This window comes from Passer montanus, unplaced genomic scaffold (genome assembly GCF_014805655.1).
Source record: "Passer montanus isolate IOZ18808 unplaced genomic scaffold, ASM1480565v1 scaffold4, whole genome shotgun sequence".
NCBI classification, from domain to species: Eukaryota; Metazoa; Chordata; class Aves; order Passeriformes; family Passeridae; genus Passer; species Passer montanus.
This window is the reverse complement of record NW_024368818.1, coordinates 6078546-6106020: the sequence shown is the minus strand read 5'-3', so window position 1 is coordinate 6106020 and position 27475 is coordinate 6078546. Positions and strand designations below refer to the sequence as shown.

Sequence of the window (27475 nt, the reverse complement as noted above, 5' to 3'; positions counted from 1 at the left end):
TTGTTCCCCCAACCTGCGTCTAGACCAGTTTTCTACATGTCAAATCCTAATCCCCTCTTCCAGCATGCCTGCAATTTCTCACAAAACTGAACAGAACTGGATTTAGATTCCTACAGGATCCTACCTGGTAAGCCCATTTTGACAGCAGCTATTGATACCTCCTCAGTAGGCACAGTTATCTACCTAGTTGAGACCCAGCTCCATAGCAGCTGCACACAGACTACATTCCCCTAGCTTTTTATCAGAATGCCAAAGTGCAATACCAAACAATGAAACACTACATTTTTGCATGACTCAGTTGCTGTGGTAACATAAATTAACAAAATGTACATTGTTGTAGCAGCTTTGTCATATAAGTACGTAGGCTTTTCCACACAAATAATGGCAGAAACAGCACAAGATTCTCAGATGAAAAAATATCTGGACAAAATGTGATGGCTAAAAAAGATTTTAAAATGCTAGGTGAAGGCTAAACAAAGAGCTGACAAACCATCTGGATATTTCAAGGATGTCAGTTTGGAATCAGGCATCATAATTGTGCTTCAATGGAAGGAAAGGATAAGTGTCTACCTACCAAAGGTATTCAAACAACCAATGCAGAAAATCAACAAAACCTACACTTAATGTTTAGGATCTTCAAGTAAAGCAGCAGTTATTTAAGAGGACAAAAGCAACAGGCACTGATACTGATGACATTATGCTGAAATCAGTTATCTGCTCTGGCATATCTGATAGTCTCAAGCACAAGGTGGATCAAGAGAGTTTGGGGGATTACCTTAGAAGCAGGTTGTTGTGGACAGAAGCACAAAACACAGGTTTCCCAGCCTGAGAGGGTGAGGAGTAGGTTCAATTAGAAGGGCTGGCCAGTGCATTGGATAACTGAAGGAATAAAAGAGCCATTCCCTGTCTGAGTAAGAAAATATTCAAGTAATGGAAAATAGCTGAACTGCACAACATAATTGACGAGGTAAAGAAATTCTGAAAAGACGAATGCACATTTCTTATACTAAGAAGAGAGATAAATAATGAAGAGCTGTTAATGGAAGTTTGACTTGATAGAGATTGGTAAGGAAGATATGGGAAATCAGAGTTAACACAGAAGATCAGTTTTACAGAAAAAGTATTGTTTATAAACTTTTGGTATTGTATATTACGTTGTAGTTATGCCAATACAGATTCTGGAAACGAAGGAGGTTCTGGTTTCCCAAGAGGGCAGCTGCTCCCACTTTCCCTCTTCTTGCTTTTAAGTACTGACTAATCCTGAGAGTACATTCTCATTTATTAACAATTTTTTATTTCATTAGCTGACCAGGAAAGTGTTGTGAAAGTCCTAACGAAGCCACAGAAATCCTGAGCTTCAGCAAAACGTGAAGAGCAGTGATGTAGGAATGACTGGGGACGTAAAACGGGGAAGGAAGAAAGAGATGCGGGAAGTTCTGAAAGCATATAAATCCCCAGCCTCTGGCTGTCCTATCCCAAGACCTTTAACACTTACAATCCCTCCTTCAAAAGTACTATTACCATATCGTGGGTGTGTGGTCACAGAACAGAAAAATCCTGGTTTCTGATCCCCAAGTCAGAATCCTGTTTCTATTTAAATTGAGAAGCAAGTTGTTTCCTAAGGCAATAAGGAGGAAATGAGGTTTTACTGACGAGCAGTGCAGTGACATCAAGCAGCTCTCTTCATTTTGAGTAGCCCTCCCATTTGAGCAGACGTAATGATGCCTATGAGTGGCATGTTTTAATCACTCACAATGTACTGTAGGTTTACAGAATCACAAGATCTTCTAAACAGGAGATGAGGTCAAAAAGACCCTTTAGACAAACTCAGGAGGAGGTATAGTATACCAAGAAAAAGAAGTTAATGTGAAATTCTTGTGATTTTAAGTAGTTTCAAAATCAATTCCATATTGCTCTGTTCTCTCTTACTCTGATAATTGAGAATCATTTTCTCCAGCACTGCAGTGCTTTTAACTGACTCATATGCTCCTCAATCACCGGCTTCCATAATAAGCAGCAAAGTAGCACTACAAGTGTCTCATTCTTTCAACAATTTCTCCTATTAAATTAATATTCATAGTCACATTTGGACACCACTCTGGCTCTGAAACAGCATCAGCATATGGGACTGAGGGAACAAGCATTTTAATTTCTGAAGCAGAGGCCTCAAATTCCTTCCATACAGCTAAGTAAACTAGCCAGGGGAGAGAGGTGGCCTTTTGCATCATGAACTGAACCGTCTTGCCTAGGATGGGGATGAGATCCACTGAAAAATTCAACAGACTTTGTAATGAATGAGTCAAACTAACAAAATCATGACGTCACTCTACAGGCTATGTCAGCTCTAAGAGGGAGGGTTTGTGGAAACATGCAGGAAAGCAACACAGCCCTGTCCCTCCACAGTCTTTTGATGAGGCAAATATATCACATTTTATTGAAAAAATAATCCCTTCAAAGTGGCACGTTGGGCTCACATTTCTGTGTAGAGTTTGTGCAAATTGGATGGAAAAGTTATTTCAATTAGCCCCTTTTCTGGTGGGTACCAGAAGAGGTTTTTATAAATTCCAACAGCAGAATAGCAGTGGGTAACAATTATATATATATATACATAAATATACATATACACACACACACAGACACATTTGCAGCCTGTGTGTAGCAATGGCTGTATGTCTTATCTTGTATACGATGTGCTCCATCAGCTACAAGCCGTAATCACAACACCAGACTTTCATTCATATCTTCTGAGCAGCTCCTGGCGCTCAGCCGCCTCGGCAGAAGCACAGAAGGCTGGGTGGGATGGTGAGAGGTAGATTACTTCAACTGCACAAAAGTAACTGCGGGGTGGGAGGAAACATCTCGTAATTAGAACACGGGACGGAAATTAAGGTCTCTCCCAACTCTGGCACAAAGGGAGTTCGTGATCCTTGGCGAAAAGCTTTCCGACCGCCCTCTCTCCACCTGCACACCGGGGCGCTGGGGCACGGGGACACTTGCACAGCGAGCGCCCGTGAGCACCGGCAGGCAGTCTCCGATGGCGGCAGGACCTTTGCCGGGCCGGAGGACCAGCTGCCCAGGCCGCGCCGCCCAGGCCCTGCCCGCTGGCCCCAGCCGGTAACGTAGCGGCGTTTGGGGAGGGGGGCAGCGGGCAATCTTGGCAATTCACGGCGCGGGGGGGGAGCCGTGTCTCTCGCCTGCCCGCCACCCGCCGAGGCCGGGCCGGGCGCTTTCCCCGCCGGGTTTCGTGGCGCTCCCCGTCCGCCCGCTCCGGCCGTGCCCGGCGAGGGGCGGCCCGGGCTGGCCCGCCCGCCGCGCCGCGCCCCGCCCGCGGCCGTGCCGGAGCTGCGGCCGGCCCGGGGACACGCGTACCGCGCTCCGGGAGCCTGACAAGGAATTAAAACTTGTTTCAGGTACTCTACCTACCCTGCCGTTCCCCTGCTTCTAACTTTTGAGGTTGTTTTTGTGGTTGTTTTGTTTTTAATATTTCTGTGAGGAGGGTGTAGATTTATTCCCTCCGCTTTGTGCGAGAGGACAGGCTGCATAATTTGCTTGCTCTAACCGAACCGCAATATGTGTTGGTTTCACTATTCTCAGATCTGGCTGTGGCTTCTAAGCCGTAATTTCTCGTGAAAATTAATTTTCAATCACCTGTGTGTTTTAGGCGTAATTCTGCAGGCATGTCTGAGTAGCGCCGGGCGTGTAGGGTTGTATTTGTGGAGCGGTGACGCTATTTTGTAATGCCCCGGGGGAGGAAACTCCGCCGGGCTGTGCTTGTGCAGCACCTTCTGCAGCCGGACCTGGCCCGGGCTCACGCTCCCGTGCCTGGCTCCGGTTTGGTGCATCTGACAGGGCGAAATAAGCGATAGTGTTGCCAGAAGTTGGGTTAAGTAAATGCATCTCACTGGACGGCAGGCTACATTTCTTGAACAGCAGATGTATTGAAATGTCGTGTTTACTGTGTCTTGTCCTCTTGATCTGTGTTTGCAAAGCGGAGACATAACTCATAGTTGCGGCTCTTGGGGTTATGCAATTAACAACATACTTAAGATAGCAGTAGCACGGTCTTTTGATCTGGAAGGAAAATAAACCATTCAAGTATGTCTGAGTTTTCAAACTGGCAGGGTACTTCCTCTTCCACTGTCTCCTTACCATGTAGCATTTGCCTATGTAGTAAGCCAGTGAGCTGACAATAAGACTCTTCAAGGATTATATTAGATACATCTTAGTGAACTGAATTTTCTAACTGACAATGCTCCAGGGTGGTACTACACTTCAACAGAGTGTAATCTGTCATTAATGAATCTGCACTCAAGCATGCTGGCATTTTAAAGACAATTTGTTATGTCAGTGTAAAACACATTTGCAACTATTTTAGGGAATTCAGGGGAAAATTTTCTGTTTTCTCTCTCTGCTCCCTCTTCTTTCTTTATTAATTAGACCACTTACTCTTGAAAATTCAAAAACTTACTTTTTGTGTTTTCCTAATGGATGTAGTTGAACCAGTTCGGAGTATTTAATCACTCTACAAATCTTACCATGGTTATTACACCTTTATTACTACACCAGACTTCTGGGCAGCAGTCACCCAGTGGAGCTGCGATTACCATTACCATTTGCAATCCTTTTAAAAAGACAGTTATTATTTATAAGGTCCTGATAGACAAAACTCCACTAACAGTATTTTTACACATCTGCAAATCAAAACACACGTTAAAAAATATTGCCTTAAAATGTGAATGCAGAGAAGTGGAGTTTATTGAAGGTATGCAATTTAAAAACAAACCTCATACTCTCAACCTGAGAGAGCATGAAGGGATTATCCAGACTTGACTCATCTGTGCAGATTGTGCATTTCATGCTGACTGCTGTGCTGAACAACACTCTGCTGCAGTGATTTCGCTGCCTGCTTCTCTGGCTTGTACCAGCCTTTAAAAACACTGTTGGTGTTCCAGAGCTGTTGATACTTTTGAGGAAAACTAGGCTTGCAGTTGCTGAGACTTGAAAATATTGGAGATGCAGTTAGATATTTGATGAAACCTATTGATATTTACTGCTCAGTTTTACATAGGTAAATCAAAAACCTTAGGAAATTTTATTTTGTGAGGTCTTATACATACTACATGCAGTTGAAAATACTCTTTGAACTGATTTTTCTCCACTTTGTTTAAAGTGAGTATGAAGTAAAATGAGGAACTTATTTGGTTTAGGTCAGTTTTGGTTGTACTCAGAAATGACTACAGCTAAGCAACTACAACTAAGCAAATTTGGTAGAAAAGAGATGTGTGATTTAGTTGGATTTCTTTCATTACAGGAGTCATAAAATCTTGTTTAGTATTTTCTGCATCATCTCCCTAACTTCTGTCTTGAACCACTTACTAAAAATTTCTGCCCTTGAGAAATAAAGAGTCTATTACTTTTTCCTTAATTGTACTTTATTTCTTTTTTAATTAAAACCAATCATAATCTAGATTTTGGTAGCCTCAGCCTTCAATAATCAATCTCTTCATAATCTGTATTTTAAATAATTCTTAAAAACTGAAATGCCTCAGAGGCAATAACAGTAGTAAATAATAGGGAGAGAGATTTATAGTAACTAGGAGGAAGGGTAGAAAATGTGTGATGTAAAACTTCTGCTTTTCCTCTTCTGTAAATATTATTCTGCTGCTTTTGCTGTTCTCTGAAGCAATGTCTCACATGTAGCTACGTAGTCACAGATAAGAGTTTTTCTAAGTTATTCAAGAGATATTTCATCATTCAGTCATTTCCATAGTGTTTGTTGCCATGGGAGCTAGCCAGCGGCCTTATTAATGATCGAGGTGATTGCACCTTGTTTTTTGACTTGGGGTACTGAAAACTGAGCTACTGTAAGAAACAGATGTTGTACAAAAACCACATTGAGTTGTTTCTGTGAAGAGACTGAATCATTTCTGTCCTAGGACTGAAGTTGTAGGGTGATGCTTTATATCTCTTATCATGTCTAGTTATGTGTAAAGTGCCTCATGTCTCCAAGCTTGCCAAATATTTACAATAAATGTACTACTTCTACCATATGTTTGAATCAAGAAACCCATTAATTGAACAAGCCCATATTTTTATGCTTGAATGAATTGACACTTCATTTTAATTGCTAAATTATATGTTAAAAGTAGACTATAAAACAGCAAAGGTGAGATGGTGTAATAAGAATCAGTAATTTTTCTAACTTCCTGGCCTCAAACTGTAGTTATTTTCAGTCAGAAAATAGATAGAAAATCAATTGTAATCTGCTCATAATTGCCTTTCTGGTAGAGTTATGAGGCATTTCACTCCCTCTTCTTCCCCTCTCCCGCACTCCCTTTTCTTAATCTTTTTTTTTTTTTTTTTTTTCTCCTCACTGTCTCTTTTTTTTTCCTCTGTATGTCTTGTGGAATAGGCAGATCTCCAGAGCTAGAGGAGATTTTCCTATGAAAAGGTCTTCATCTTTAAATGTGTAACAGCTTGAGGCTCTGTCAAAAAGCATGTTCCTTACCAAGTTGTTTAGTGGTGAGTAGAAATTGACGGAGCTTTTCATAACCTTGGGGCTTTCTGCTTAGATGAACCAGGCACTTCTCTTTTACCTATCAGGATTGATTACTTCAGGTTAGATCACATGTCTTATGTAAAAAGCTTAGCTTGCACTGCCAAAAATCCAAATTGCTTTTTCCTTAGCATGAAGTGCTGGGCTTGACATTTGACACCGACTTTTCACATTCTGCTAGGCTGTTGTACTGCCCATTAAAGAATCATTTTAGGACTTTGGTAAACTCAAGCGCCATTCATTCTTCAGTTATAGCTGATGAATGAAAATGCTTTGAGAGCATACCTCAATTTTAAGACTTGCACCTGTACTCTCCCAACCCAAAAGGTCCAGACGAGATGTTTTCAAAGTTTCCTCTGGGGGGTAACGTAGCTCACCCTCTGCAACTGTAAGATTCATCATTCTTCCAGGCTTATGTCACAGCAAGCACTAGACTACCTCTTCTGATGGCTTGACCATTTTAAGGTAATATTTGCTTGATTTGATACCAGGGTAACACTTTAAAATTGGACATATGTTATCCTCCTCCCTGGGAGTGTGGGTGTCTATTTATGTATTTATATGTACGTGTGTGTACATGTAGATGGATACAGAATAAAATGCTAGACCCTCCCAGGTTCTGCTGTCCTTTAAATGTAGAAACCTTCTATGTGCTCATAAATGTAGCTCCCAATACCTCTGTTTTAGACCAAAGTGATTTGGTTCTAAATTCTTCCAGGATAAAGATGTTCTTTGCATAAAATTTCTGCAGTATTATACAAAGTATTTAAAATGTATTCTTGCTTCAAATTACAGTTTTCTTCAGGGTGGATAATGAGGAGACTAAAGCTTTGTTAAGAAGGAGGGATTTTACTTTATGAGAGGTTGGTATTTTGAGAAAAGAGTGGGTAGAGAGGAGGGAGGGGCAAGACATTCAGTAGATAGGAGTGCAGAAAAGTTTAATGGATGTTATTAATCCTCCCAATGGAAGAAATAGAGTAGATTCTTTTGGTATGAAAGGAATGTCTTGGGAGGTGGTTGAAAGTTGCAGAGGAGTGCCAGAGGCTGGAGAATCAGTGAAGCTGGAGGTTTTCAGTAAATGTGACACAGGTTATTGCAAATACCTGAAAAGCATTTTGCTTGCTGTGGGTAGGTAAAGTTCAGAGTCTGGGGAGCATCTTAAGGAGTAAAATCCTTGAGCCCTTTACTGCTTGACAGAAGCTCACATGATAATTCACTAAATGTGAGCCATGCTCCCCTATGAGCTGTAAAAAGCAATGTGCTAAGTTGTGAAATCAGTGAATCAGTCCCACGAAGCTTTGAAGTTTTGTGATGAACTGAAAATTTCAGTGTTGCTATGACTTAGACCTTTTATCTTAGGATTAATGAAATTTGGTGGTTTGGCAGAGGTTGTCTGGAAAAGGGACAAATTGCATTTCTTTTGGCAGAAGCTACTTTCCTAGTCTACTTTTGTTCTTTAAACTGTTAATGTAAGTATCTGGTATCTCATTCTTCTTCTCTGCTCTCATATTTGCCATTATAGTTGGTGCTTTGGCTCTCAACAGGTCTCTTCAATCCTTTGTCATCTGTAAAGCTAATATATAAATGCTGAGCTATCTATCTTTCCAGATTCGATTCATGGCTTCATTATGGATGAGACACAGTTCTCTTATAAGTGCCATAAACACTTACATGGAGATCTCAACTTTACCTTAGTGTAGAGCCTTAGAGCCTCATAGCTTGCAGCAACCACCTTTTTTCCACCTTAAAACATTCAACTAATTCGGAAACCTCAGATGATTTTTCCTTCAGCAATAGTGCCAATACATGCTATCTGTAATGCTAGATACACCTCTGGAAATGGTTTGTTCTTGCTAGGGAAGGACTGTGATGTACAAGTGCCCAGGGCTGTGCAGCTGGGTTCACAAGTCTCAGTAGCAGCTGCTTCTGGGGTTTGTACTGCCTTTCTTGCTGGGTTGCCAGCTAGGCTTTTGCCATCCTTGCCGAGCTGGGAGTTGGACTCATTAGAGTTACTGGAACTGTCACTGTTGGGATTACAGTCTGGGTTTCTTGAAGTTGTTGAGCTACAGCCCATGCTTTCTGGTTGAAAGATTAAAATCAGAGTTTTCTGCTTCAGCTACTGTTTCCCCAGCCACTTGTTCACTTCTCTTTTCATAGCTTTTTACTGTAGCTGTTCTGTGGAAGAAAATAACATCTGGTATCATGCATACGTTGATGGGACTTTCATCTGGTTCTAGCAAAAGACTGTGTGGCTAAATGTGTTTAGTGCTCACTTCCTGGAGCTTGACCTCACTGCCAGGGCTCATTCAAAGTCACGAGTTTTGTGTGAGCTCTTTGCCGTCTTCTCTGAATTGGACATTGCTTGTAAGTGAAACTTGGTAAACCACCCTTGCCTGATCATTTAGGAGAAGCTAAACTACAGATCTCACAGTGACGTAGTGTGTGTTTGCATTGTGAAGTTATGCAGCCAGTTTTTTTCAGGACTGAGAATAATTGTTCTTTGATAAGTTTTAATGGTGTTGGTAGAGTGCATGGTCTCTCCCTAAGAAGAGAGTATTATTCAGCATTTGGTGATAGTCTGCCATCTGATTTGTTCATAAAACTGGCTGCTTCAAAGTTTTATAAGGCTGTGGTAGGACTCTATAATTCACATGTAATGCCTTGATAAATTTTGGACATTAGTATGTTTCAAATCAGTTTGCTTTTGATATATACATATGTTGCAAGAGAAACCTCAGATAAGCTAACTCATTAGTGTGAAGTAAGCATCATCATCTTAAAGCTGATCTTTGTTGCTACTTCTGTGAGCAGTTTGAATTGTTCATCTGCAGCTTGAATGCACTCATCATTATGCCTGTGAGATTTCTGATGAGAAAATGTTTGTAGTGGGCAGACTGAAAACAGACACCTCCAGTGGGCATTGTAAATAGAGTTTAGTTCATCTGCTGACATGGGGTCCTTTTGTGGACCACAAAGCTTCATCCCTTGATGAGTGTAAGATATGTTGCAGAAATAGATAATAAGGTTAGATAGGGCATATTAGCAAGTGGATCACCACCAGGCCAAGTGGAGTAATCATTTACCTGTTTTTGGCACTGGTGAAATTGTATTTGGAGCACTGACTCCAGTTTTGGTCTCTAAAGGACAGGAGAAGATGCTGCCATGCAGTCTAGTGGATGGCAGCCGGCTTGATTAGGGGGCTGGAGTACATTGTGTGACAAGGAGAGACACTGGGAGAGCTGAGTTTGTTCAGCCTTATTTAAGAAAAGACAAAGGGGATCTTATGGCTGTCTTCAGCTCTGTAACTGCTTTGGACAGTTACAGACAATGTACTCTTTTTGGAGGCATGTAACAAAAGAATAAGAGGCAGCAGTTGGCAAGATACAGTGAGAAATTGTGGCTGAAGATGAAGAAAAATGTCAGCATGAGAATACTTACACACTGGGGTAGGTGTTTGGGGAAGTTGTGGAGTCTCCAGCCTTGGAAATGCTCAAAAGAAAAAGACACATAGCTGACCCTGTATGAAGGGGGGGGTTGTTGGACTAGTTGTCCTCCAGAGATTCCTTCCAAACTAAATTATTTAATACTAAATGTTAATAGCATCACCAGTTCTGAATGAAGTATTCCCATTTGTATGTCTTTATCAGATCTAACTTCATGACAAGGACTCTGAAGAGCAAAGTATGAGCACTGGAGTCTCAGAAGGGCTCAAAATATTAGCCTAATATAGAAATGTGTGCATGAATGCACAGGTCTAAAATATAGCTGGCTTTTCAACTAAATACAAGGAAATTTGGTCAGCAATATTAATTACTACTTTAAAAGCTCTGGACTTCTGAGCCCAGAATGACTCTGAGACTGCAAATAGCTGGAAAAATTATGTGAAATCACTAACACAGTTTGTCTCTTTCTGATGTATTAGGTTATAGAACATGAGCAAGCTGTTTCATTAACATGTAAAATACTAGGATTTTGAAGCCAGTATGTAGCTCAGTGTGGAGACTTTCTGATGGTCTTTCCTGAGTTCAGGAATACAGGAAATCTGAAGAGCTATACTTAAATGACAGGTAATAAGACAGACCTCTGTGCAGCTATTCTCTTTCTTTCCAAGAATCTGAGTTCATTGGAACTTTGATTTGCAGCTACAGTAACCCACTTTGTGTAAGATCTGGCTATTGTTGCCACTTGTGAGGTCTATTAAAAGCTTCCTCAGAAAGAAACAGTTATGTGCTAAGTATTTCTCGACAAACCACATGATCATCTCTGTCTTCTCTGATTGTTAGCTTACTAAATCCGGGTAAAAAATTGAACCTTAACACATTCTCTGACTCTTTCATCCCAGTAGAGAGTAAATGGCAAGGCTGAAAGTCGTGCAGAAAATCCGCTGCTGGCAGCTCTCTTGCAGAAGGCTCCAGGCCAAAAAGACAACTGCAGCCGTGTGGTACAGGCATAGGAATTGTGTCTCAAATAAGCATAACACTGTGAAGCCATTTAGGGCGACACAGAGTCCAACCAACACCTTGAACTGTGTCCAGGAACCCTGGAGATTATGGGGCTCTATTGCCAGGAACATGGCCTGAAACACAACCTGGCCGTGTCTCTAGACAGTTTGAGAAGCCTATTTTCCTCTGACAAACCTTTCAAACTCTTAACAATAGTCTGTGGCACAGATAAAAGATATTAAGTTGACGAGCTAAGTGTAATTAAATGAAGAGAATACTTTTTTTTTTTTTGCATAACCGTGTTAGTTTTGTAAGAGGATTTTCTTCTGACAGAACAAATTTGAATAAAAGTACTTTGCTAAGCATGATGGTATACACTTTGTACAGTTGTAGGCATTGTCTGGCCACCCAGTATTGTCACAGGGAAAGTTAATTAGACAGTTCAAATTTTCATGCTCAGAAAGCATCCAGACAACGTGACTCTTTCTGGAAGTGGGAGGAGATCAAATCTCACATGTGTGTATTGGTGAAAACTTTTTTTTTCCCCTTGAACGCTCTGTAGCTCAGTGTCTCCTTCAATTAATAAATAATAAAACTAAAAAATAAAATAAACAGTTGCAATCTTAAAGTAAGCACCGTTCCCCCATTTGTTGCAGAAATGGGCAGTGCATTTCACACTTGAAGTTTATGAGATGGTGTTGATGACAGCAGTTGCCCAACAGCCACCTTAGTGTGTAGAAGGGGGTTTCAGTGCTTTCTGGCTTGCAAACCCCTGAATACTTTCAGCAGAACTTTATGTCTATTCCCAAAAAACCCCCCAAGAATTTCTGGACATGTGACTTACTGCCCTTGGAAACAAGACTTCTGGGATTGTCCATCTGTGTGCATGCCCTGGTGTGCTTGTGCGGGTGTGCTTACAGTGGCTTGTATGTTTGTGCTGGAGTTTAACCACATTTGAGTTGGAGCATCCACTTAAAGATGGGGAATCTTGGAGCCTGCTGTATGTCATTGTGCTGGAGGCAGCCAGCAGTGGCCTGGTTGTGTTAAGAGGGGCTGTGTAGCAGGGCAGGGGAGGTGATCCTTCCCCTCTGCTTGGCACTGGTGAGGTAAATCTGAGCCCTCCAGTAGAAGAGAGGTGTGGAGTTACGGAGCGAGTCTAATAAAGGGCCAGAAAGATGATGAAGGAACTGGAGCATCTCCTCTAGGAGGGAAGGCTGAGAGAGCTGGAACTATTCTGCCTGGAGAAGAGACTTGTGGGTTTCTTATCAATGCATATAAATACCTGAAGGGTGTGTGCAAAGCAGAGAGAGCCAGCCTCTTTTCAGTGGTGCCCATGGACAGGACCAGAAGCAGTGGGCACAGACTATTCCTCCGGAACATTAGGAATTGCACTTTTACTGTGACGATGACCAAGCACTGGCAGCTGCCCAGGGAGGTTGTGGAGTGTCCATTGTGGGAGATGTTCAGATGCTGCCTGGACAGGGCCCAGCACCTGGTTCTTGGTAGCCCTGCTGGAACAGGGGAGTTGGACCTGATGTCCCACAGAGATCTCTTCCAACTTCAGCGAATCTGTGGCGCTCTGAAAGGAGCACATCTTAGGAATCCATGCCTACAGTGAATATCTGTAAGTTACAGTACTGAGGAAATCATCATCCTCTTAGGTAAACAGTGGAGGCTTTTTTCATCACATTATCAAAACTATTTAATTTTAAAATTAAAATTTGCTTCAGAAGGTGTATTTAATTTCAGGTGCTACATCTCAGTGTAGTAGTGAGGATGATGCCGGTGTTTTTTGGTGTCGCAGAATGTTGCTTTATGCTTTCTGTGCAGTTGGCTGCTGTGGCTCAAGCCTCGGGCTCCTCATGTAGGCAAACTGTGCAGCTGCAGGCTGGTGCCTTGTCATGTGATGAACAGCTCATGGTCACTGGCTTTGTCTACCAGCAGAAAAATGAAAACTGGATCTGTTTTACCCATGGTTAGCAAAAAGTAATCGCTACTTATGATAACACTTGGGGTTTTCCACTTCTCTTCAAAACCTCAGAGACCATCCTGATAAATGTTGCAGTGGTTTGCTCAGGTCTTGCATCCAGCCAATATACTGATGATCTAATGGGATTATATGTATGTATAAACTGTAGACATTCTGGCCTTCTTTTACGATGATGCCCTGCTGGAAAATGCATCTCTGCTTTTTTAATTTTAAGGATAACTAGAGAGAGATTAGTCTTTTTTCAAAGAGTGAAAGAACTCCTCATCACTTTGTTTTAATGCATTTAAAAGTGCATATTTTTCTACAGAGCAATTGCACTGCATTTGAAAATACAGTTGAACCTTATTTTAAAATATGGTGATTTTGAAAGGTTCGTCATTCTCTAGGCAAAACATTACTCATCTTCATCGTAATACCAGTTCTTTTCTGAATTCTAGGCACTCTTTAGAGGTCATTTAATTCAGTCCTTTGTATGGCTGTAGAGTGGTCGCTTTTTTGTCTGGTTTTGGCTATGAGTAGATCCAGTCTAGAGCACCACTTACCACTCCTCAAAACTAGGTGAACTTCTTTCAAGTGTTCTACTTAAGATATTCTATCTCTTCATATAACTTGAAAAGAATATTTTTTTTTATTGCCACCTTGTAATTTTAAAGATAAGCATCTCCCTTGCAGCTCCCAAGTCCAACAGTAAACATTAGTTTTTCACCTTTTTTTGGACTGAGTTTTGTCTGTAGTCTATAACCTTAATTTCTGTTTCATAAGTGCAGTGGTACATGATTGATTTAACTTGTGCAGTGTGTTCTTGCAAAGAACATCATTTATTACAGGAGGCTTAGTACAAAGTTGTAAAATAAAAAATAATTGAAACGTGTTAATGAGACAAATTGTCTTTCTAATTACTGCAGGAATACCACTGGAATTACAGAATGACCATTTTTGTATGCTTGCATAAAATAATTTGCTTTTAAATAAGGCTTTGCTTTCAATGTGTTTGAAACAACAAGATTTGACTGGAACTAGCAGCTTTTCTGGAGGGTTTTAAAGGGTTTTTTCTGCCTTATAGTATTGCTTCCCTAATATCTTCAGCCTCTGCTGTCTGAATTTCCCAGCTGCTCCAGCTCTCCCCCCTTTGGTCTCTCTGGCCCTTCCATGTGTGCTTTTCACACCACACTGGGCAGTGGGGGGGAGGAAAAAGGGGATGCTCTGCTTCCCACCCCTCACCCAAACCAAGAGACACCCTGGTCTGTCTCTGCAGCATCCCATCCCCTTGCACTGTGCCATTCTGAAATCTCCTTCCACCATGGAGTCTCCAAGCCCATCACCTCCAGGCAATTCAGGATTTTGTGCTGGCCTGCTGTTTAATCAAGTGGCACTAAGGACCTGATAAGCACTGTACAAAATGTTCCATACCTAGCAGCCACAAATACAGGTTTTTATAGCTTACTCATCTTGCAAGACCAGAAATTTGAAGGAGCTGTTACATTTGCTGTGTCTGGATTTAATTTACTACCTCTTTGTATTTTGAGTATCGTAATAGGAAGCTGTTGAACTCATTATTGGATTTGGAGGTTTTAGCACAAAAAGTAGAACTCGCTTTGTCCCTTTGTGCTGTGTACCTAGTGCTTGCTTTGTGCCTTCTGGTGATGCTCCTAGGCACATCTGCCTTTCACAGATGTGATGGCACAGCCCCGCTGTTTCATACAGTGTCTTTCATACAGGTGAGCTCATCATTCCCACAAGGAAGCTTCATGTACTTGATAAGCCTTAATATGAGTGCTTTTCTGTCATCACGAGCATGATTTAATAGGGTGATCTGACACCTTCTAAACCTTCAACAACCCACCTTCTTTTAGGGAAGAGCTGAGAAGATGCTTCCAGAAGAGGCATCTGGTTTAAGTAACTGATGTTGTGCACAAGATAGAAATAGAAAATTCCTCTAGAATTTAGAAGACTAATTAGAAATAAGTCTTCTTAATTCACCCAATTATAACTTACTAGAATATCTTCTGTAAATTTAACAATATGACATAAGTCTTCAGATTGCATCCATTCTCATTTTGGTCATAGTGCTGCAGCATGGTGTTTACATGAACTTTAATCTGCAACTAAAGTTTATCCCTGGTTCCCTGAAGCCATGCATTGGTATGTGGAGAGTTTGGGGGTACACAAAACAGGGTGTTATTCCTATTGTTACTGTTGAAGATGTAGAGGGGGCAGGTCTTTACTAGTGAACTTCTAACAGCATTGTTTTTAAGGCAGTTTTCTAACCTGAGCAATACACTTGCACTAGTTGTGGTTGTAGAGCCATAAGTACAGCACTTCTCTGCCACAGAGTTCTCTGTTATAGATGTATGTGAAGGGTATCATATGTGTCTCTGCAAAGCAAGCATCTCTGTATTGCAAAAGAAATACCTGGCTCTAGTCAGGGAGATAACAAATGACTAGCCAAGTGATCCTGCTTGCATTTAAGTGCAGTTCTTGGACATAGGTGAACTGGACTGGCTTCCCATTTTGCCTACAGAAGTTTTAATATGCTTAACGTTATCCAATACTGGCAACTGAGGTAGTCTAAATACCACAGCAGGGACTGATTAGCTTTTTCAGATCACTGCTTTTATTCGCTGTTTGCAAAGAGGCTTAATCCAGTGCTGGGGATCAGGCGTCCCACTGTGCTCGTGGGTAGCTTTCTCTCAGTCTTTGTGTTCACAGTGGCAGAAATTAGTGTGGAGTCTCCTCCTGCCTCCGACTCAAAAGCTCCAAAATTGTGGTGTTAGTAGTTGTTTTTAGGAGTGTTTAATGGACAGTGTGGAGAAACTGTGGTTGGGGTTTCTTCTTTGAAGTTTAATATCTGGGCACCTGATAGGTGCATCACTGTAATAGCATGACAGTGTGTAATTTCATTTACTGTGTTGAATTGCTTTAATATCCACATAAAGCTTGGAAAGTTACTCTAAACAGTTCTAACAAACCTATTCTCCTTCTTTTCTTCTGTTAAATCACAGTAGATATTTCCCAGCAGTTTGCCTGTCCTCACAAGCAGAGGAGGACAGCTGGCTCTGTGTTTCTCATTATTGCTTTTAGTCATGTAATGATGCTGAAGTTCAGTAAATACGCTTTTCTAGTAGTCATTCAGATGAACATTTGCAAATGCAGAATCTCTTCCTTCTGTGTGTTAACCTGTCTTCAGCTGAAGTTATCAGCAGTAGCAAATTCTTATTTGAAAGTCCACAGTGTGCCACCTTTTTTCATCAAGCATCAAACCTTGCTACAATTATGTTGCTAAATGTCTTTGTTGGGCAATGGAAATATTGGGCAGTGAGGGGAGATATGCACTGGAGTTTGTGTTTCTGTGTGGATTACTTCAATTGAAAATAGTAGCAATAAAAGCTATAGCCTAGCTCCAGACTTCTGTTCAAATATTCTCTCATCGAGAAGAGATGGAAAGATCTTGGCATCTAGAACCGATCTGTGAAAAAGTAAAAGAGGAAAGCAATTGTGTTGCAAACCAATATAAGGGACTCCAGAACAAAAGAGTGGTTTGTAGTTCCTTTCTGTCAAGTGGTCTGATGTTCCAACTCCTTAAAAATATCCATTATTCCATATATTAATATTATGTAGTTTTAGTTTAAACACTTTCACCCCCTCCACTGAAATTACTCACAAGTACTCTTAGAGTTGTGTGTAAATGCAAGTTTGTTGCAATTATTGACTAATGTAGAAAAGTGCCAGAAAATTCAGAATGCAGTTGCTGAATGCATTTCAGTGTTTAGTGTGGGCTCCTTGTGCTTTATACCACTATGATTAATTTTGCTAACAAGAAAAGGGACTACAATAGCTCCTGATAGATTTATTTTTCTTTAATATTTTTCCTTACAAAGAACATTTTGTTTCCATAATAGAAGGGGTTGTATTCCTTGATATATTTTAATAGAAAACTCACAATTTTTACTACTTAAAAAATAATTCTTTTCTTTGTTTCATGAATTAGAAACAATGAGGAGAAGCTGAAGTCTGCCCAAGCCAGGTGTTTCTTGTTGGCAGCCTGCTCCCTAATGACTCTGGCTCTCATACAGCAGCTGCCTGCTAGTCTCTTTTGTATGGCCTATTGTTGCTGCACACCCCTCGTTAATACACATGCTGCCCGGGGCAGACCCTGAGAATGACATCAACTTGCTTATCTTAGAAACCTCCGAACCTGATGCAGGATGGGGAGGTTGCCTTGCATCTGCCCAGCCAACTAATTGTGAGCTCTGCCGGCCGTGATTGGCTCCGCGGCCGCTCAGTAGTAGGTTAAGCAAAGACATCGCGGGTCCATCTGTTCGTCCATTCATTGTTCTGCTTGCTTGCCTGAAGTCTGCAGCTGAAATCGTGTTAAGGAGTTGCTTCTGGAACAGCTAAGAGAAACCAATGTCTGTGTGTTTTCCAGCCAACGTAAGTATGGGGGCTTCTCTCTGCACGAACGGGATGGTTCACCTTTCTGGTGTTGCAGCCTTATCAGTTTGCATTTGGACAACGAGCTAGCCTGCGTGTCAGCTGAGATTTGCACACTTTGGGTGTCTCGTGAAAAAAAAGGGATAGAAAAACAGTTATGTGCTAAGATTAAGTATATTAAAGAGCATTGACTCACACTGCATTCTGTTCAGGAACTTTTGAAAGAATCAGTAATGGTGCATTTCCCAGAAATGGTGCATTTCCCAGAAATTTGAAAATGGTAGGAGTAGCCATCAACAGAATGAATTCTCTAGCCCAATGGGGAGAAGGAGAGGTTTCAACTTCTAAGTTACAGGTATTTACCCTGTGTTGCAAATAAGCTGTTATTTAAATTGTGACTAGTAGAAAAAGCTCTTAGAATGAAAAACAGAATTAGACACCTTTTCCATTGTACCACACCTTGGGTGAAATTTGTCATGTTTGTGGAAGTAGGAAGAGCTCCATTATAGGCTATCTGAAGAGACTGACATGTAAGATTGAGCATGAGGGTGCTCTCAGATAAGAATGTGTTACAGTCAAAGGTTTTGTGTTTTTAAAACCACTTATCAGTGTGTCAGATCTAGTCTGGCTGTTTTTATAAAGTTTGTAATCTGTTTTGGTTTATATTTTGAGTTTAGATGTTAGGCTGAAGAACAAACACTGTGTGCTCACACATGAGCCTATGTTCCAAGGATCCTGTAAAAAAAAAAAAAAAGTCCAAAACAAAGACCTTCATATATCAGTTGAGAGGGAAAGAGAGCATATAAAAGGGTTAAAAAGAGGTTTGCATTTCTACCACATGCCCTATTGTGTGAACATATGCATGAGTCTATTGAAAGTTTTCAGAAGATGGGCAGGCCACCAGTTGCTGGTCTCCTGCAGTTCCAGTAGACATCTGTTGCCCCAGAGCATTAACCAATCTGTTCAATGGGACATCCCTCCTTTGTTGGATAGAATGATGCAGACAACAGCACTCGCTCAAATACAATGGTAATTAAATACATAGAAACTACAGCAGTAGGTATTTATTACATATTCATTATTTTATTTGTATTGTTGCAGTATCTTTATCATTTGGATAAAGGATACGTTCTTTTTTTCTCTTTTCTGATCAACTCTGCACTTCTGTTTGTGACAAGCAGTGAGTGTTCCAACAAAATGATTTCAATATTTTACATTTTGTGTTTAGGAGACTTAGAAAAAATCTACCTATGTGAAAACATGTTGAACTCTTTCCTTGTAGACTGTATCTTCAGAAACTTGTTGATGGTCTTTTGAGAATACACATTTTCTTCTATACTGTGCCACATGACATTACTTTTCTCTGCTATTTTCCTCTGTGAACTAAATTTGCATTAAATTACTTCTTTTATGCTCAACTGTAAGTGGAAAGTATTCTGAATACACAGTAAAAGATTAGGTGATCTACTAGCCCACGTCCCTTTGAGAAATATTTCTGTTTTGTGTGGAGGTGAACCGATGAGCTGATTGTTGTTAATGGCTAGTGGAAAATAGTGGCAACTTCTAAGAAATGGTAAAATATTATACTTCTATAATGAAGTGCTCATCTGGATTGTTGTATTTATACCTGATAAATGTATGTGCAGTACTTTAAGCCTTTAACAGTGAACACAGTGTGTGGTACTGTTGTTTCAAATAGGCTACAGTTTAAAAGTTATGTTATCATAGATATGTCTAAATTGGGAGTTACCTGTTTTATTAACCTTCTCATAAATGCACATTCTTTTACTGAGTTGTGGTGAGCATAACTAAAAGGGGAAGACTTTAATGACTGGAATTTTTTTGATGTTTTTTGTTTATCTTTCATTTAAGTCAGAATTCATAGTAGATGCTTTTCTTAGCTATATTGTATTGTATCAGTCAGCATACTTTAAAACCATATGTGTGTAATAAAAGCTCCTTGTGAATAAAGGAATTCTTAGCTGCTGTTGCTCCTTAGATAAATGTGACCTTTTCTGGTTTTCATGAGCTTCATTGTCCTGTACATAGGTACACTAGTGTTTATTTGGAATACACATTCATTCAAATTGACTGCCTGGCATGTTGCTCTTCACTAACCAAACCAAGACAAAATAATCAGCAGCATTCAACAGTGACATCTGATTTTCATGGTTCTAGTCAGTGAACTTCATAAAGGATATCATGATTGGAGCTCCAAAGTGTAATGTTTCTAAGACATGCTACTGGCCACAAATACGATATGCAAAGTTTCCAGGCATTGTAAAAATTTTTCTGAAAATAAATGCAATTTTCATTCAGTGTTTAGGCCAAATGCCAGGAATAGTGTACTGCTTATGCAAAACTATTTCAGGAATATTTAGCTTTGGATTTACAGTACAAATACAATTTTAACTATGCTTTTAAAGCAATAGTATAATGACTGTATATTATCTGTGGGAGATGTTAAAGCTGCTGCTTTTATTATTCTGTTCTTTAAATAGCTTCTGAAAAACAGTAGAGTTCTTTGCAAAACAAGCAATTATATATTGAAGCATAATGGAGATTGACAGGGAAATTAAAGCAGATAGATGTGAGGCTGATTATGTATATATTCCTAACAATGGACCAAGCTCAGGCTACGGTCATTTTTCATATGCAGTTGATGTGCAAATCATCTAAAGTACGTTTCATATAATGCCTGATCTTCAGACACATTCATATGCTAGTGACTTCTTTGAATCACACTGGAGGGTGTTATGATTGTAGTTGCTGTAAAGCACTTAAACTTCAAGAAAGAAGTGATTGGAGAATGACTTAAGTATTATTTTAACCAACACTAAAAAAAAATAAATCCTCTGTCTAATCTATGCACTTCAGGCTTTTGGTATTTGATGCTGTTAATATGCAAACTCTTCTTCCCCCCCTTCAAAAAAACCCTCCCTTCACTTTTAGTTCAATACTAAAATGACATTTCACAGTACACGGATTTAGGCAGTGACCCATTATCTCCCTGTATTCTGCAGCAGCAGTACATGAGCCAGCTCAACTTTTCAGTCCAGCTTAAAAGTATTGCCCATTAACTAGACTTCCTCGAGTCAGAGCAGATTGTGGGGTTGGTGGAACAATGATGTCGGGGCTTCCAGATTGGTTTGGCAGCTGCATTGTTCTCTGAGGGGAAACCAGACGCACTTAAGTCCCGCTCTCTTTCATGGGCTTTTGTTCATACCAAATTATTCTTTGGCTGTGCTAGTATTCATGATGGTATGTTAAAGGAGCGCATCCTAGCAACTGGAGGCTGGTTGCTAGGCAGCCTGGCTTCCAATAGGGGCTGCTTGTTTGCGATTTGTTTTAATTTTTGTGTGTGTGTGTGTGTCAGTTCTGTGAAGGCCACAGTGTTGGTTTTTTGACTGTATCTTTTTATTGGAATATTGTGATTTGTTGCTACCTCTGTGCTATGAAGTGTATTATCTTAGTTAATAAATCACCTTGTGAAAAGGTCCATTTCCTAAATTATTGTTGTGTTTAATCTCTGGGTTGCTTGAAATCCTAAAGCTTTGCATTACGAGAAGGCAATATTCATTAATGCACTGCCTGAGAATTACAGCCCTACTGCCTTGTAACAAGATAAGTTCTAAATAAAACTTTGTTGTCTTCCTTATTGGCCTTGCTGGGATTAAGGTGTTGGAGATGAAAGCGCTGATGATAGATAAGATTTATTTATGTTAACTAGAAATGTTTAGGTAAAGTAAGATTTTTGTGTCCCATAACCAGAATGCTCTACCACAATGGTGATGTCTTGGCACTCCCTGCCTATAGAATCTACTTTTACTGAGCCACGGATTGGACTGTTTGTTTGATTCTCTCTAATTGTAAACCTGGATTAATTTCTCTGGTGCATGCTCTCAAATCTATTGCAAGAAGAGGAAAGCACACTGGATATTAAAAATACCCCATCAGTCTGAAATGCTCACCTGTAAGGGGATTGGAGAGTTAATGTGCTTGCTGACAGAAATTTTAAGTTCAAGTCCTTTGTCTCTATATCTTGCTTTATATTCTGCCTTACAAGATGGAAGTGTGAAAGAACTCTTTGTTTCATAGTCTTTCCTTAATTTAAATTCTTCTTTTTCATGGTAACCTTGCAGTACAATTGGTCCATATGGTCCATTTTTATTTATGAGAAATAATTTATGTTTTATTTTCTTTATTGAAGCAGTTAGCAAAGATTGCCATTTCAAAGAACAAAGTAAGGGAAAGAGGTAGCAATCTGCCTTTAAATGTAGGGTGTTGAAGTAATGTTTGTGATGAAATGGATAACTAACTTGTGTATAACTACTGCTATGCAGAATTCCTCAAGAAAATCTGATATTGAGAGTATATGAAGTCCAGAAAACTGGAACTTCTTTCTTCCATTCTTCCTAAATGACTCATATCTATACATGTATAATTTTGATTTATCAAAAGGCTTGCAAAAATCCAATGCAGGAGCTGAAAACAGCTTTTAATTTTGTTGCTTTGTTGGCTTGATGAATGGTCCGTTGGAATTAGTGCAAAGACTTCCATTGGCTTTATTGGCCATTAGATCAATCCACGTCCCTAAATGCTGTATGTGTTAGTAATACAACACTCTGTTGAGAGCAATTAGTCTTTCTTGACTTAATTATCAGTTTATAAGGGAATTCAGAAATAGTTTGAGTGTATTCAGTTGAGCTGATAGTGTCTTTCAGGGCCAATAAGTTTTTATTTAATCATGTTTTTTGTTACTAATAAGCCAGAGAATCTAGCACTATGTTAATTTCTTTCTGTTCAACATAGTGTAAGGTATTTAGTTTGAAAACCTTTTCTAGTGTATTTTGTAGTCACTTTTTTTTGTTGTTGTTACTTCTTCTAGCATAAGACTATGCTGTATCTCATTGTTTTTAAATAGTTACTTTACTCCTGTCTCTACATTACAGTCGGTAAACTTGGGAATCTTTGGTTTCATATTCTTTCATAAATTCATTTCTAGAAATGTATAAGTAAAAACATTTGATACATTCAGAAGACAGGTTGTTAGTTATTTATCCACTTGGCAATAGATATTCCTTAGGAAGAGTTTTTTTCACAAAAAGCCTTCCATGTTTAAAAAAAGAAAGAAGTTCTATTTCTCGGCTGCAAGTGAATAAATGCAGTTCTGAGGAAGCAGCAAGAAAATAGAAAACAAGTAATGCATGTAACCAGTTGCAACATTTTTGTTTTCTCTTTAGGAATACGGGACACTTTATATTCAGGAATACAAGAAAAACAGCAAAGTGGAGTCAAGTGCATGCAGCAGCTTCATGGGCTTGAAGGATCATCTGGGGCATGACTTAGGCCACCTTTATGTGGGGAACACTGGCACACAAATAAATGCAATTGTACCTTGGTCGATGGCGGAGAAGCCAACAATGGATAAGGTTAATTCTAGGAAAGAAGACAGAGAAAAGGAGACATCTGAAGAGACTTCTGGAAGCTCCAGCTGTGACTCCGAAGAAAGCACAAATTCTGATAATGATTCAGAGAGACTGAATAATTCTGCATCAGAGTCACATTTATTGCCTAAGACTCATCGACAGCTGTGCCGATCTCCTTGCTTAGAGCCTCATATACTAAAAAGAAATGAAATCTTGCAAGACTTTAGGATAGAAGAGGCTCAGATAGTACCTAAGGAAGTCAAAAAGCCTCCTGATGTGGTGAAAGAATATCAAACCAAACTGGAGTTTGCACTTAAGTTGGGTTACTCTGAAGAGCAGGTTCAACTTGTACTAAATAAACTTGGTACTGATGCTTTAATAAATGATATTTTGGGAGAACTTGTCAAACTCGGGAATAAAACTGAGACTGATCAGACTGTAACTAATGCTAACACTAGTGTAATGCGTGAAGCGTCTTCCATAGAGTCTCAGAGGTCAGAGTCTCCACTGCAGGAGGATGTGACAGAGGATGGAGACAACCTGAGGCCAATAGTTATTGATGGCAGCAATGTTGCAATGAGGTATGTGACCATGAAGGTTTTGCTTTTCTATTTAATGGAAACAGAAGGTTCTTACCCATCTGTTCAAGCACTGATGCTTGGTATAACTGCCTTAAACTGTATGCAGGGTCTCTTTTAAGGGTCTTTATCAACCACACAGTGTGCTGATACTGTAATAAGGCTACAGGTCTGTAGGACTTCAGTGGTGTCCTATTCACTGTTAGAACAACCAGAGGTTAAAGCCATTGTCCCTTTGTAGGCAGATAGCAAATCCCTTCTTCTCACTGCCACTCTAGTCCTTAATTTTTGGTAGTCACCATTGCTACAGGCAGTTGCTGGATGGAGTTACATACAGAAAGTTACAGCAAATGTGAGATTCCTTAAGATTATAAATAGTGATGTAGAATTAAGCAGCTTAAGGGATACTTCTTAGCTGGCTAATCTATGAGAACTGATCTGTAACATTGGTCTTGGCTGTCAGTTTTGGAATTAGGTTTTGTTGCCATTAATTGTTGAGATTAATATGTGAAAGATGGCTTTCACTTATACGCCTGCGGACAGCACATTTACCTGCCATGTTCACTGATCCTGACCCAGTCATCTGGGTGCATAACAAGAAACTTGGCCTGTGATGGTGAGAGGTTCATGCTTCATTGGTAATTAAAGAGAGAAGGAGATGGCAGAGAGAAATGCTGAGAGATTAGGTTTTTATGGCAATATAAATGATTAAATAATAGATTGATTGATAACTGCTTTGGTAAGTCATAAGGATTGTCTGATTACTAACAGCAAGGTTTACGAGGTCAGTTTTAGTTTTCTGATGACTTGATGTGGTTTTCATTACCTCAGGAATAAAAGTTAATGCAAGACTTTCCTGGGCTAAAAGAAAACCCCTGGCATTTCCATGGTACTTTTTTTAGCTCTAATCAAGTCAATTCCCTTTAAATGAAGCTTTTTAAAATGAAATTTAAATATACGACTTATTTATGCCACTATGATGGGTTTTGTTTTTTAAGTAGAGGAGTTAGCACAATAAGGCAAGGATATTACATTTTTAATATGGTCTATTCCTGTGAGTTCTTTCTGCTGGATGTGGCATTCCTTATCTCTTGGTTCAACTTGAGCTGTAGAGGAGGCGTATCCAGTTGAACAAACACGATTGTGGCACTCAACCAAGAAGTTATCTAGTGACTTCTAGAATGGGTTTTTATTGTACTTCACTTAAATCCAAAATAGTTGTGTGTTAGCTAGTTAGCACAGCTCAGACTTGGTGGGTGGACTTAGGTTCAACTTGTCCTACAAACTGTACTGAACACATTCCAGAATTAGCTCCAGATCTGTAATTTTTCCTTAATATTTATTCAGCTATTAGCATAAATATTTAGGTCTGCCTTCCTATGTTAAATTGACTTTCTTGATCACCTGCATCAAATGAACCAACTATGAATGTATGCAATGCATGCTGCGGGACCTTAATAGCTTAATCTATTCATAGAATGGTTGTTCTATATCCAATAATCAAATTATCAGGTCTTTACTTGTTTTCTACTAAATGTAATCACAGAATTATTCCATTTGGAAGGGGCCTTTGAAGATCCGTGCAGAGGCTGTGTCATTTCAAGGCCTATCTAGTTGGGTTTTAAATGTCTCGGAGGAGATGGAGGGTCAACGTATTCTCTGGGCCAGTGTTTGAATGCCCTTATTGTAAGAAAGTTTCCTTATTTTATGTTAAAGCAACATTTCTTGTATTCTATTTTGTGCCCATTGCCTCTTGTTCTGTCACTGGACACCAGTGAGAAATCAGTTTCTGTTCCCTTTATTTTTTCCAGTCGGGTATTTAGACACATGGATAAGATCTTCCCAAGCCTTCTCTTCTCTAGGGACACCAGTGAGAAATCAGTTTCTGTTCCCTTTATTTTTTCCAGTTTAGACACATGGATAAGATCTTTCCAAGCCTTCTCCTCTCTATGCTACACAGTCCTAGATCTCTCAGCCCCTTCTCCTTGTATGAAAAGTGCTCCAGTTCCTTGATTAATTTTGTTGTTCTTCACTGGCCTTTCTCCAGTGTTGTCTATGTCTGTCTTGTATGGGGGAGCCCAGAATGAGCCTAGCAGTCCATATGCATGAGTAGAGAAGGATCCCCTCCCTGGACCTGCTGGCAGTGCTTTTCCTAATGCAGCCCAGGAGGCTGTTGGCCTTCTGTGCTGCAAATGCACATTGGTGCCTCATGATTGGCTTGGTGTTCACCAGAACCCCACTGTCCTCACTTCGGAGTTGCTTCCCAGGTGGTCAGCCCCCAGCCTGTACTGATGATTAGCGTTAGACCTCAGCAGCTGGAGGATTGGCATTTCCCTCTGTTGAATTTGCTGAGGTACCTGTTGGCCTGTTGCTCTACTCTCTGAATGAGAGTACACCCATCTGCTGTTCTCCTCCCAGCTGAGCATCCTGCAAACTTGCTGAGCATGACTCTGTTCTTCTATCTAGGCCATTATGGAGGTGTTAACCAGTGCATTCCCCCGTGCCAGTCCCTAAAGTACACAGATACTGATTGACCTTCAACTGGACTTTATGCCACTAATCACCTTTGAGTGCAGCAGTTCAGTCAGATTTCAGTCCATCTCTGCTCTAACTTTGCCCCTGCTTCTCTAGTTTGTCAGTGAGTCTGTGGTAAGAGAAGGCTGCTACAAGAACAAAGCTGTCAGAAGCTTTGTTAAAGCCACAATAAACTGTGTCCGCTGCTCTCCTCATCCGCTGAACAAGTCATCTCACCATAAAAGCCTGTGAGGCTGCTCAAGCATATTTCTTCTTCAGAAATCCATGCTGACTGTTCCCAGTCACCTTCATCCAATCTATATAGAGAAATTATTTGCAGGACAATGCACCATCACCTTTGCAGGGATCAGCGTGAGGCTGACCAGCTCTGTAGGTCCCTGAATTACCCTTCTTTCCCCCCTTTAAAATGGAAGGGATATTTCCTTTTTCTAGACATCAGGAATATCCCAAATCACCACAACCTTTCAAAAATTGCCAAGAGAGGCCATACAATGTCATTAGCCAGCTCCCCCAACACCTATCAGCCAGGGCCCAGCAGCCTAGCAATATCCCATTTCATTGTTCCCAAAAGTCAGCTGAGGGAAAGTCTTGTCCTTTTACTTTTGCCCAACTTCCTGCACATTGCTGTGGGCCAGTCTTGAGCTTGGCAATGGGTGGTCCTTGAAATATCCACCATCTCTCCTGTGCACTCTTCTCTGCATGGGATTCTCCTCAGTAGGCCAAAATCTGCTCTTCAGAATTCTGTTCTCATAATCCTGCTTTTTGCCTTGCTCTTTCTTGGCAGGATCTGCCTCTCATGGTCACTGCAGCAGAGGCTGCCCCTGACCTTCCCATCTCAGTCTCCTTCTCCCTTGTTTCTAAGTATGAGGCCCCGCTGGTGCACTTGTTAGGTACTCAATCACCCATGGTAAGAAGTTACTGCAAAAGCACTCCAGAAACTTCCTGGATCACTGATGCCTTGCTGTGTTGGTCAGAACAAAAGCATCTTTGCCAACTGGCTGGTTGGTCCAGTGCATCCCACCTTTTTCCAGAAATCAGTCCTTGATTAGGAAAGCCAGTCCCATTTATGTGAAAAATGAGTCTCAGCTGCTGACTCCAGTTGTGCAACCAGTTTGCCTGCAGGATCTGTCCTTTCCCCTACAAGAAAATAGGTACTAGTAACTAAGCACTTCAAATACTGGAAAGATTTCAGCTTTTACATGCAGGAGAGACAGGAGTTCACTTGCAGTTCAATCTTCTTCAGATTTCTGTATGTAAGTGTCCAGGGTCCTGTTATGTGTAGTGATAAATTGTCATAGTTTTGTCTTTGCTCTTCCAAGCTGTGGCCAATGAGTTCACTCTTGAATTGCTAAAGGAAAATAGGCCTGTGCCCTAAGCAAGACTGTAGGTAGTCTTTTGAGAGGTGTTCTTGGAAACCTTCTCACAATTTATCACAGGAATGGTTAAACTGTGATCTATATTGTTGCTCCCATATTGTTGTAATGCACATAGTTGATGATAACATTTGCTATTAG

At 40.3% G+C, this 27475-nt stretch overlaps 1 protein-coding gene across 2 annotated transcripts in view; it reads left to right on the top strand.

Moving 5' to 3' along the window:
• Window positions 1–3033: 3033 nt before the first annotated feature.
• The window catches only part of ZC3H12C (zinc finger CCCH-type containing 12C), a 43920-nt gene continuing 19478 nt past the window's right edge, over window positions 3034–27475 (top strand). Inside the window, exons 1-2 of one of the 2 annotated variants that reach the window (XM_039718418.1) lie at window positions 3034–3114; window positions 22663–23429. In XM_039718418.1, the coding sequence (XP_039574352.1) occupies window positions 22735–23429 (695 nt within the window). In that variant the 5' untranslated portion in view covers window positions 3034–3114; window positions 22663–22734. Of the gene's footprint in view, window positions 3115–3285; window positions 3411–22662; window positions 23430–27475 lie in introns of those variants that run through there. The other variant, XM_039718417.1, reaches the window with a different exon arrangement.